The sequence below is a fragment of the Schistocerca americana genome, chromosome 2, assembly GCF_021461395.2.
Source record: "Schistocerca americana isolate TAMUIC-IGC-003095 chromosome 2, iqSchAmer2.1, whole genome shotgun sequence".
In the NCBI taxonomy this organism is placed as follows: Eukaryota; Metazoa; Arthropoda; class Insecta; order Orthoptera; family Acrididae; genus Schistocerca; species Schistocerca americana.
The window spans coordinates 211,729,071-211,741,171 of NC_060120.1; the positions used below are offsets into that span (position 1 = coordinate 211,729,071).

General features: G+C 40.3%; 1 protein-coding gene across 5 annotated transcripts in view; it reads left to right on the forward strand.

Moving 5' to 3' along the window:
* Nucleotides 1-12,101, forward strand: part of LOC124595023 (Fanconi anemia group A protein-like) — a 230,631-nt gene that overhangs the window by 8,940 nt on the left and 209,590 nt on the right. For all 5 annotated transcript variants that reach the window (XM_047133578.1, XM_047133575.1, XM_047133577.1 and 2 more), the window contains exon 3: nucleotides 8,888-9,003. In XM_047133578.1, coding sequence (XP_046989534.1) covers nucleotides 8,888-9,003 — 116 coding nt within the window. The remainder of the gene's footprint in view (nucleotides 1-8,887; nucleotides 9,004-12,101) is intronic.

Genomic DNA, 12,101 nt, shown 5'->3' on the forward strand with positions numbered 1-12,101 from the left:
TCCATTTTGACCTTCCCCCCCAAGGTCGGCATTCCATCTCACGGGGGAGTCATGCTGCTCATATGGGATGATGTTCATAGTCAACCTATCTCCCTGACTACCAATCTTCAAGCTGTTGCGGTTCACCTTTTCCTTCCTCACCTGACTTTTTGCCTTTGTACTATTTATATCCCTCCATCATTTGATGACACCAGGGCAGACTTCTTCCAGCTTATTGGCCAGCTACCTCTCCCATTTCTGCTACTTAGTGACTTGAATGGGCATTGTCCCCTTTGGGGTTCTCCCAGAACCTTTCAGAGAGGTGCCTTCTTGGCTGCCCTTTGTAATCAACTTAGGCTTAACTTCTTCTGCCCTAACAGAGGAGCACTCACATTCCTTTTTGACTCCTCACACACCTATTCCCATTTGGATCTATCCTCCTGCACAGCCCAGCTTGCCCAACGTCTCGAGTGGTCCATTCTTTCTGACACTTACTCATGTGAGTATTTCCCATGTGCTGTTCGTTTGCTGACTCCCACCCCATCTGTTTGCACACCCAAATGGCAGCGTATGAAGGCTGATTGGTGGCTTTACTCCTCCCTGGCGACCTTCGAAGAACAAGATTTCCCCTGTTGTGATGACCAAATGGAATATCTTACAAACGTTATCCTGACTGCTGCAGAACGTTCCATTCCTTGTAATTCCTCTTTACCATGCCGTGTCCCAGTCGCTTGGTGGACTGAGGCATGCTGCGACACAATTCGCGCGCAGACATGTGCTCTCCGTGTTTTTAACCGTCATCCCCTGATGGCAAACTGCATTCATTATAAACAGATGTGTGCACAGAGTCATCGCGTTCTTTGGGATAGGAAAAAAGCCAGCTGGATTTCATTCACTAGTTCCTTTAACAGTCCCACCCCTTCCTCTGTCATATGGACCAACCTCCAATGGCTCTCTGGCACCAAGTTCCATTTCCCAATCTCTGACCTGACAGTATCAGACGATGTCATTGTGGACCCTGTTGCTGTCTCCAACACCTTGGACCGCCATTTTGCAGAAATTTCGAGCTCTTCCCACTACCACCCTGCCTTCCTCCATCGGAAACGAGCAGAGGAGGCTCGGGTGATACCCTTCTCTTCTCAGAATCATGAGTGTTACAATGGTGCATTTAATATGAGGGAGCTAGATCATGCTCTCCGTTCATCCCAATCCTCTGCCCCAGGGCCAGATGCTGTCAACATTCAGATGTGGCAGCACCTTTCTCTTGCAGGCAAGCACTTTCGACTTGATTTGTACAACTGCACCTGGGCAGAGGGCACGTTTCCCAGGCACTGGTGTGAAGCAGCTGTCATACCCATACTTAAGTCCGGTAAGGACAAACACCTTCCTGTTAGCTATCACCCCATTTCTCTCACCTTCCGTGTTTGCAAGGTGATGGAACGTGTGATTCATTCCTGGCTGGTATGGTAGCTCAAGTCTCGCAATTTACTAACCACTGCACAGTGTGGATTTCGAGCGCGCTGTTCTGCAGTTGACCAACTCGTCACTTTGTCCACCCATGTCATGAATGGTTTGCTGTGAAAATCCAACACCTGCTGGAGAAATGGTATCCTCCGTACTCTCTACACATGGGGCTTCTGTGGGCGCCTGCACTGTTTCCTTGAGGAATTTTTAAAAGACCAAGTTTGAAAGTGTGTGTGGGTTCCGCCTTGGTCGGACACCTTTATCCAGGAAAATGGTTTGCCTCAGGGTTCAGTCCTGAGTGTCATCCTCTTTACTATCACCATTAACCCTATAATGGCCTGTCTTTTGCGAGGTACCTCTGGGTCCCTTTTAGTTGATGATTTTGCCATCTATTGCAGTTCTCCATGGACCTGTCTCATTGAGGTGTGTCTTCGGTGATGTCTCGATTGTCTTTCCTCATGCAGCATCAACAATGGCTTTCATCTTTCCACTAACAAATGCGTTTGTATGAATTTCTGGTGGCACAATTGGTTTCTTCCACCATATTTACATCTTGGGCCTGTTGCTCTTTCGTTCGTTGAAACTATGAAATTCCTGGGACTCTTACTCGATAGGAAACAGTCTTGGTCCTCCCAAGTGTCTTACCTGGCAGCCCACTGGACACGATCCCTGTGTCCTACGTGTTCTGAATGGTACTTCCTGGTGTGCAGATGGAACCACCCTCCTCCGTTTGTACCAGTCCCTTGTCTGTTCGAAACTAGATTATGGGTGCTTTGTTTATTCGTCTGCATGTCCGTCCCTCTTACGCTGTCTCAACACTATCCACCATCGTAGCATCCTTTTCGCCACTGGCGCCTTTTACGCTAGCCTGGTTGAGAGCCTACATGCTGAAGCTGCTGAACTACCACTGTCCTACCACTATGACTATCCTTAGCAGGTGTGCAAGCCGTTTTTCTGCCATGCGTGGCCACCCATCCTATGCCGCCTCCTTTGATGACTCCTTTGTTTGCCAGTATGGCGCACGTCCGTCCTCTCTGTCACCTCCTGGAGTCCGCTTTCGGCACTTGCTTCGGTGGCTTAATTTCACACTACCTGCAACTTTCCCAGTGGTTGTGAACCCTTCACCTCCTTGGCTTCGTGCGGCGGCCCATGTTCACCTTGGCCTTGATTCACTTCCTAAGGACGGTACTCCATCCTCACTCTAATGCCTTCAATTTCACGATCTTCGCGTGGAACTTTGCGATAATACCTTTATGTACACTGATGGCTCTCGGACTGACCATGGTGTTGGGTGTGCCTTCGTCATTGGAACCAATGTTTTTCAGTATCGGCATTCAGCACATTGCTCAGTATTTACAGCCAAGTTCTTCGCCCAGTATCAGGCCATGGAGTACATCTGGTGACACAGGCTTTTCGTTTGTGTCTTCTGCTCAGACTCTCTCAACACCCTTCAAAGTGTCTGTGCGCTGTACAGCTCCCATCCCTTAGTGCAACAGGTCCAGGAAAACTGTCATTTGCTCACTCTTGATGGAGGCATGGTGATGTTTATGTCAGTCTGCCAGTAAATGAGGCTGGTGACATTGCTGACAAGGCTGTAGTCCTTGTACCTCAGTCCACTAGTTTCTATGTACCCTCCGATGATCTCTGTGTTGCCATCTGTCAGGACGTGGTGTCCCTTTGTTATTGCCATTGCCCCTCTCTTCGTGGGAATAAGCTCCATATTATTAAGCCTCTCCCAGCGGCTTGAACGACCTCCTCTCAGACCTCCTGCTGGGAGCAGGTCATTTTAACTAGGTTGTGTATAGGGCACTGCCTTTTTAACCATCACCATTTGTTAAGTGGAGCTCTCCTACCACTTTGTGCACATTGCACCCAAGGGTTAACTGTCTGCCATTTCCTGATGGAATGCCCATTTTTTATCTCTTTCCAGCTTGGGCTTTCCATCTGAGTTATCAGCTGTTTTATCGAAGGATGCACAGGCTGTCGACTATGTTTTACGTTTTATCCATCGTACAAAATGGCGAAGGCTGTTTAATTTTTAGTTTTGGACCTCCGTTTCTGTATGGTATGTTTTATAGCCCTTTCTCCATGTCCCTGTTTTTCGCTGTCTTCTCTTATGTCGATTGGGATTGATGTGTAGTCGTTTTTTAATTCCTCTCTGTCTTCATGTTCTGTAGTTTTGACTTGGGCGCATATGACCCACAGTTGTTTTTGTGCCCTAAAACAAAACAGACAGTTGTTAATTGTTGAGTCATCCATACTTTGTTGTCTACTATTTGATCTGTGAGAAATGATGTTTCTGTCATCCTCTTTGTCTTGACTGTACATAAAACTATCTGAAATTTCCTTGTTCTCTTCCGCTCTGTCATTAATATGTTCTTTGTTTTTCATGTTACTTAGATGCAGTTTTCTTTGTTTTTAGGAGTCTTATATTCTGTTGCTAGATGTGCAATCCTCTGCATATTTTTCTTTTGTGGTGCCACACTATGTTCTTTGGTAACAGTAAGTTTAGTTCCCTTGTTATTTAAGTCATCTGGTATGGATGCAGAAGTGAAGCTTCGTCTTTAGCAGAGAGACTCCTGTAGATCAATCCCTCACTGTTTCAAATCAGTGGAATTCTTTGGGTGTGCAGCTTGTTAGATGTGAGATGGTTTTGCTACTTGTTTCCTGTTTCACATTTGTCAACTTGGCATGGGGCTGCGGTACACCACTTGGCATTGTCTCTGTGATTTCGTCAGCTATTTTGCTGCCCCAATAATAAAACTCATATACTATTTATAGTACCTCATTTCCTGATATAATTCTATCAGCATCATGTGTTTTAATCCACCTACATTCTATTACTTTTGTTGATATCTCGTAACTGTTTTTAAGATACTGTCCATTCTATTCAACTTCTCTCACAGGCCCTTTTCCAACTCTAACAGAATTACAATGTCATCAGCAAACTGCAAAATTTTTGTTTCTTCTCCCTGAACTTTAGTTTTATTTCCAGATTTCTCCTTGTTTTCCTTTACTGCTTGCACTGTGTACAGGTTGAATAACATCTGGGAGAGGCTACAACCTTGAATACTGCTTCCCTTTCATACTATTTGACTTTTGTAACTGCACTCTGGTTTGTGTACACATTGTAGATAGCTTTCGGCTTCCTGTATTTTACACCAGCTATTTTCAGAATTTCAAACAGTGTCTTCCAGTCAACATTGTCGAAAGCTTTCTGCAAATCTACAAATGGGATGGCCATAGGCTTGCCTTTCTTCAGCCTACCAACTAAGATAAGTCATAGGGTGAGTACTACCTCATGTGTTTATACATTTCTCCAGAATGCCAACTTCTGTTTCTTGAGGTCAGCTTCTAGCAGTTTTTCCATTCTTCTGTACGTAATTCATGTCAGTATTTTGCTGCCATGATGATTGATAATATTCACACCTGAAAGCACCTGCCTTTTCTGGAATGGGAATTATTACATTCTTTTTGAAGTCTGAAAGTATTTCACCTGTCTTTACACATCGTGCATTCAAGTTGTGGTAGTTTTGCCATGACTGACTCTTTCAAGGATGTCTGTAATTCTAAGGCAATGTTGTCTACTCTAAGAGACTTGTTTTGACTTCCATCTCTCAGAGGTCTGTCCAATTTTTCTCACAATATTATATCTCCCATCTCATCGTTTATTTCATCTTCTCTTTTTGCTATATTGTCATCACATCTATTTCTCTTGTGTAGCCCTTCTGTAAATGCCTTCCAGCTTTCAGCCTTCTCTTCTTCTTGCCATCCGAGTTCTATTCCCATTAAGGTGCTTGTCTTTTCTCCATATCTGTCTGTGATATTCCTACATGTTGCTTCTATATTTCCCATACTCATGCAGCTTATGCAGCCTTGCATTTCTCTTCTAGCCATTCCTGCTTTGTCAGTTTGCACTTCTGCTACTTACTAATTTAAAGTCTGTGGTAGAATTTAAATAATGAAAGAAGTAAAAGTAACAACTCACATGAGTAGTTGAGGCAGCGAGTCATTAACAGCACTGTAAAAAGGATGGGAAACGTCACCAGCTTTGATACAAGTTGTCCTTCAGAACTGATTGGATACACATATTTACACACACCTACACACAAATATATCTACGTGGCATGCAGTTAAATTGTGAGAGCAAAGGATTGATCACTGCAAACTCTGTTAAATATCTGGCATTACTATAAGCAAAAACTTTTCATGGTCTGATCGTGGATTGCTTAATGAAGCAATTAAACAGTTTTGGTTATGCAGTGAGAGTTCTAAATAAAGTAACTTATTTAGCTTATAAGAAAAAGGCAAAAGTCCTGAGTTCAAGTCTTGATCTGGCGCACAGTTTAAATATCCCAGAAAGTTTCATATAAATGAACAGTCTGCTGCAGAGCGAAGATTTCATTCTGTTAAAAAAGTTCTTTATCATGCATATTTTATATCCATTGTAAGATATGATATAATGTTTTGGGCTACTGAGAAAGCAAACCTCCTCAGTATATTGAAGCTACGGAAAAAAATAATCTGAGCTGTGGTGGGAACAAATAGTAGGCAGTCATGCATATCTTTATTGGAAAGCCTTGACATAATGACAATTTCTTGTATGTTTACATATGAAATATTCCTCTTTAAGCTAAAAAAAATCCATGTCTTTTAGAAGGAAATTCTTTTATACCTACTTAAAGAACAAGACATATACCAGATTATAAGTTACTTTGTCGCAGGCTTAGCTGGTTTGAAAATACCCTGTATTACTACATGAATTTGAAGCTAAACACTAAGTTACGGTCTAAGTTCAAGGACTACAAGTTAGAAACCACAAAAGCAAACGAAAAGTACTTAAAAAGCTTATGTTGTTATAGTGTAGAAGATTTTATAAATGAGGAAGATGAGTAGGAGATATTAATCTTTCTTTTTACCTTATATTCTCCGTGTATATGTGTGTTCTATTTTAATGGAGGTATGTGTTCTTTTTTATGTACCCATATTTATAAACTAGAGAAGCAAACATTGAAAAATATGTAAAAATGTGTTATAACAGCATGGAAAAATTTAAGAAGAAATGTGACACCTATTTAGTTTTTTATGTTGTAAGATGCGTTCACATGCTTCTTGTACACACTATTTTTATATGTACCTACTAGCTGTTATGCTTCTCCTGCATATCGGTAGTTTTATTGTGATGAGTGATGGTGAGTAAGTAAACTAGTAGTTTAGGAGATGTCTTTGTAAATAGTGCTGTAGAGACATACGTATAAAAAAATGTATGCAGTGCCGGTATGCAGGTACATAATGAATTTGAATTATTTTGATGTTTGTCAAATCTGAAAACATGTTTTATATTTTCTAATTATATTTAAAAATGTCTCAATTTGTTACATTCATGCAGAAGTAGGGTTTCTCTGGCTCACCTAGTACTGGATGTGAAACTTTGCCTCCAGAGCAACACATAACAACTATTTCTCTGTTTCATTTTAATGCATTATTGTGCCTACATTTTTGATCTGTCCCCCTGTGATGACTAATTTATGAGTAACATAGATAGTTAATAGATCATAATCAAATGCAGCCCCACCAAAAGCAACCCGTGTTCCACACTTGTAAAGATACGACTCTCTCTTTGTCATACAGCCTTTAAATGACACATTATTGTGATTCTTCAAGCACTTTGAAGCTGTAAGAGTTGTGTGATGCTCAGGATTTAAAATATGAAGGGCTTGTGATTGTTGTAATGTCTCTCTGGCTGTTACCGCCACCTGACGTTCTGCATCCAAGTTCTGGTGGATGTGAGAGTGCTCTGAGGTTTGTTGGATTTGAGTAACTTTTACAGCTTGAGCTCTCGTAGAACTGTGCAGTAAATCAGACTTACATTTGCAAGGTTTATAGTTTTAAATATGCTTCTCAGGCTTGCCGTCCAATTTTCTTGTTGTATCTGCACCAAAACTCTCCAGCTGTATCAAGTGGTGTAAGGACTGAATATCATAAACCATGCCCACAGTGACATTGGATTTGTACTTTCACGGAATAATCTAGAGCACTAATAGTTGCTGACTATAGGGCCAGCGTCATCTGCATGTCACTCATGTATACAACTTTCTAAAGTAGCCAATGGTTTCTTTAGTATTCAAGCTATCTCCATACCAGAATTTATCAAAATCACTTCAGTGGTGAAAGCATAACAGACAGAGTTTTCACATTTCTAATATTAGTAAGGATGTGGACATACAACTGTACTCATTGATAAGTCACCAATGTTTCAATCAAATGACTGTAAATGACGTGTTATGTGACAATAAAGATTATATTCTGTTCCACCTATCACGCCTGACTGCTTTGTGATTGCACTGCAATTAGCCTAGGCTATTTGGTTGTGCCAGGTGGAGTGGACAAGTGGTGAAAAGAGGCTTGGGGAGGTTGGCTTATAGCTAGGAGAGAGAGAGAGAGAGAGAGAGAGAGAGAGAGAGAGAGCAGTGTGCACGGGGTGAGTGAAATTAGGGTCATGGGGCAGAGTTGGGTTGGGGCTGGCCTCAGTGCTGTCTCCCACCTCACGCCCACCTCCACCTCTGCCCCATGACCCTGCCTATGCTCATTCTGCATTCACACTCTCCTCTCCACAGTCTCTCTTTTCCTCTGTTCTCTGTCATCCTCCTAATCCACTCCTCCACGATACTGTGCACTGCACACAGCTTCTCATTTCTGCAACCAAATGAGTTCGCTGGTGCCAACATTCCTATTCAGTGCCCCCTGCCCCACCTTTTCCTCCCACTCGTCAGCCACGCTTCCCCAACCCCCCTCCCTCTCCCTGCTTTCTCCTCTCATCGATTCCATAACACAAGATGCAGTGCAAGCACAGTTTAGTCGTGTGTGTGTGTGTGTGTGTGTGTGTGTGTGTGTGTGTGTGTGTAAGCCAGCAATGTTCTGTCTTGTTTATGTGCTTGTCAGCAAATCAGTGTCTCAACTAAATGGTGAGTTGTTATCTTTACTCTTTCCATCTTTTATCATATACTTTCATACTCACAGGAATTGTCTTAATTCAGTAATTAGTTTATGGACAAAAGAGACAATATTTATTATTTTATTTATTGGTTCTTGGCTGTTACACCATTGTCAGAACAAAGATAAATATTATCTTTGTACTTGATTGCAAAAAATTTGTGGTAAGACCTTATGGGACCTTGACAACATACACACACCCATGCCCAAGGGAGGACTCGAACCTCCGATGGGGGGAGCCATGCGGACTGTGACAAGACTCCCTAGACCGCGCGTCTACCCCGTGCAGGTTTGTACTTGACAATGGCATATGAACTCAGTAGTAGTTTTTGACATAATGAATATATATTATAGTAGCATCGTGTAGTTTTTCATTTGTAATGTATAAAATATTCTACCAAGAACCAACAGGACAGTCTGTTAATGTAATGATTAATATACACCATTACAGAAAAAGCTTTGGAGAAGAAACGAAAAGAAGAAGAATCTGAAGAACCATTTCAAGTCCGCTTGAAGAACTGCCTTGAAATGTGTAGAAGCTTGGAAGGTGTAATAAGTATGGCTGAGGTAAAAAACCATTAAATAAGTATCACTTTGGTAAAAAAACTGTTGGAAGAAGGAGAAAGGACACATTGGTAAAACCCTGCACTTATTAAGAACAACTTAATTTAGACTTCCATCTGTGAAACTCTAATTTAAATCCTTTCTTGGTGTTCTGAAATCATTTTCATTGACTATAGGAGTTTAAATTTTTCATATATTTAATTTCTTTTTAGCTGCATAACATTTCTTCCATTTGGTGTGTCTCATCTGAATTTGTCTCACTGAATCCACTGTGGGGCTGAGGTGGGGTAGCAAAAAGATGGAATTGGTTCCAATAAAGTTTTTCTTGGGTTGATACATGTTGACCATTGTGTAAATCAAATTCAATTTTTTTTTTCTGCGTGCAATTTCGAAGTATTCATGTTGTGTGTATTGCTTTCATATGGTTAAACAGAAATACAATGCCATCATAATTTTCTTATTTTTCTTAATTATCACCATTGGAATTTCACCCAAAATTGCTTAATGTTTGGAAAGAGTCTGCTTCTTCATTTTTGGCAGGTAAAAATAGGCAGCTGAATTGAATCGTCGTACCTTTCTTGAAGATTATCTTTGTGAAGTACATCCCATACGAGGGTGTACCATATTGGTTAATCTGCATTTAAATTTGTATAAAACAACTGAAACTGTAGGTTTATCAAAAATTCCTACACATCTGTTGTGTTGCAGACATCCACAATGAAAAGACTAAGAAAACACACACACATTTACACAAGCAAGCACAGTTCATGCGCACATGGCTGCTACCACCAGCAACTCCGACCAGAATGCGACTGTCACGTGAGTAGTGATATGGAGAGGGGCGGGGAAGGGGGAGGGATAGGGGAAAGCGGGCTAGAGGTGGGGGGGGGGGGGGGAAGAGCACTGTTTGACGGGGTGTGCGGGGACTAGAGACTGCCAGGTGCAGCATTGGGAAGTGAGGTGAGGTGTGAGGGAAAAAATGGGGAGTGGAAAAGGAGAGAAGCAGAAAAGGAGAAAAGCAGGGAAAGGGGAAGAATGGGCCGATACATTGGCAGAGTGCAGACTCACAGAGGGTGAGGTGATGTTAAAAAAGAGAAAGAAAAAAGGAAAATGTAGGTGTCTCTTAAGAAACCTTTCAACCCTTTATATACAAAGCGTAATCTGGGTAAAGGTTTTCTGTAATATTTGTCGAATGCTGACCAAAAGCAAATGTTAAAACAAATTGCTCACCAATTTTTTATTGTTTTAAAATTATTCCAATTGTTTCATATGCCTCTTTGTTATTGTGGTTGAGAGATAATGCCACCATTTTATACCTATAATGAAAAAGCAATCTAAACATTTGTTAAAAGCTGGATGCTCCACACGGAAATAAAAATGGCAGTCAGTCTTGTGGCGGTTCTGCCTGCTTTGTTTTCTTTGTTTTTTGTCCTCGGTGTCGATGTACTGTGTTGCTACACTGGCTGAAAAATGGGGTTTGTAATTTGGACACTGGCTATGGTAAATGATGTAGCCGACAGATGCTCAGTTGTGTTTCACTGTCTTTTACTTTCTCTTCTCACAACCACCCATATACACATTTAATATGGCCAGTGCACTATTGTTTAACTTTGCATAAGCCTCATTAATAGGTAGCAGGTGCACATCCACATACTGCTACAAGAGTTTACTGTTGAACAGCTACAAGCAGTAAAAACCTAACCACAAAGTTCATAGTTCTTGAAGAACAGAAAGGTATGTATGGAGCGGACACTTCTTGTTTTTACACACGGCCTAATTGTTTAACACTTATTCCACATTAGAAGCATTATTGTTGTTCGAAGCAACACAGATTTCTCGTCTGAAACTTGGCTTTGGACTGACTGTCTCATGACCAAAAATCCGGCCCTTATGTATCATCACAATAATAAGTGCTGAAACTACACATTGTTCGAAGTTAAATTTACAGAAATTACAATTAAAACTTAGCTCATCAAATTAACTGAATACATCAAAAAATTCGTTCCTTTTAATAGTTTCTTCTACTGCAAGAGTTAGGCTAAATTATATATTTAAATCATGAAATTAACAAATATCATTACACAAACAATACTTTTGACAAAACTGTTAATTACTTTGGAATTAATTAAGGGCTGGTTTTGCTAACATGTTTTCGAATAGAGCCAAATAGATACTTTAAGATTACTAGTATTTTGTCTTCCAAATGTTTATAATTAGTACAGAATTTTTTTTTTTATATGTCAACAATAGAATTTAAGTTGCGACACAATTACTGATTTTGCCGTATAACAAGGCATAGTCAAAATAAATTAGAAAATCAATTACATACATAAAAATAAACACAAATTTAGATCCAGTGTTATATTCTTTAAAACTGAGGGCCAATCTTTCTCTTTTATGAAAATGCAGATTATATTCACGTTTGCTAAAGGTAAATAGTTAAAAGGAACAAAACGAATATAAGGAGGCAGATGGCAAAACAAGAGGGGAATTAAAGTTATCCCAGCTTGCTTCATCACAGTCTCATTCTTCAGAAAGGTAACAGTCAATTTTCAGGGATGTAAAGTAGTTTCTTCGTACTGATTACCCTGTAAAGGATTAAACGGTAATGTGAATATTACGCAAGTCTTCTGGATTTCTTGCAGTGAAGTAGATTTCATCATCAAACTAGCTACAGATTGTAAGAATATTTGGAAATGAAAATTCTTAAAAACTGCTTTTATATCTGTTTTCTTAAAAGTAAGTGTAAAGTAAGTTAATTGGCATTTTTCATTACTCAGAAGGATATATGTTCCAGCAACAATGTATAAATCTTAAAATTAAAATCCTCATTGAATATGACCACACATATAAGGCTAATTTGTTAAAAATGACATGTATACTATTTTGAGAGAGCTATTGGCTCCTGTCAACCTTTCTCTTGGCATATCAGTGGCCAATTTGTCCCTTTCTTTTTGATGATAATATTCTCTCTGGTGTCAACATCGTTTAAGTTGGTTTTAATGTAAAGTAATTCAGCATAAATATTGTAATTTGCAATTGTGAGTGCCTTCAGATTAACACTGAAGGGACAGCAGAATGTTGAGATCAACTTTCCATAC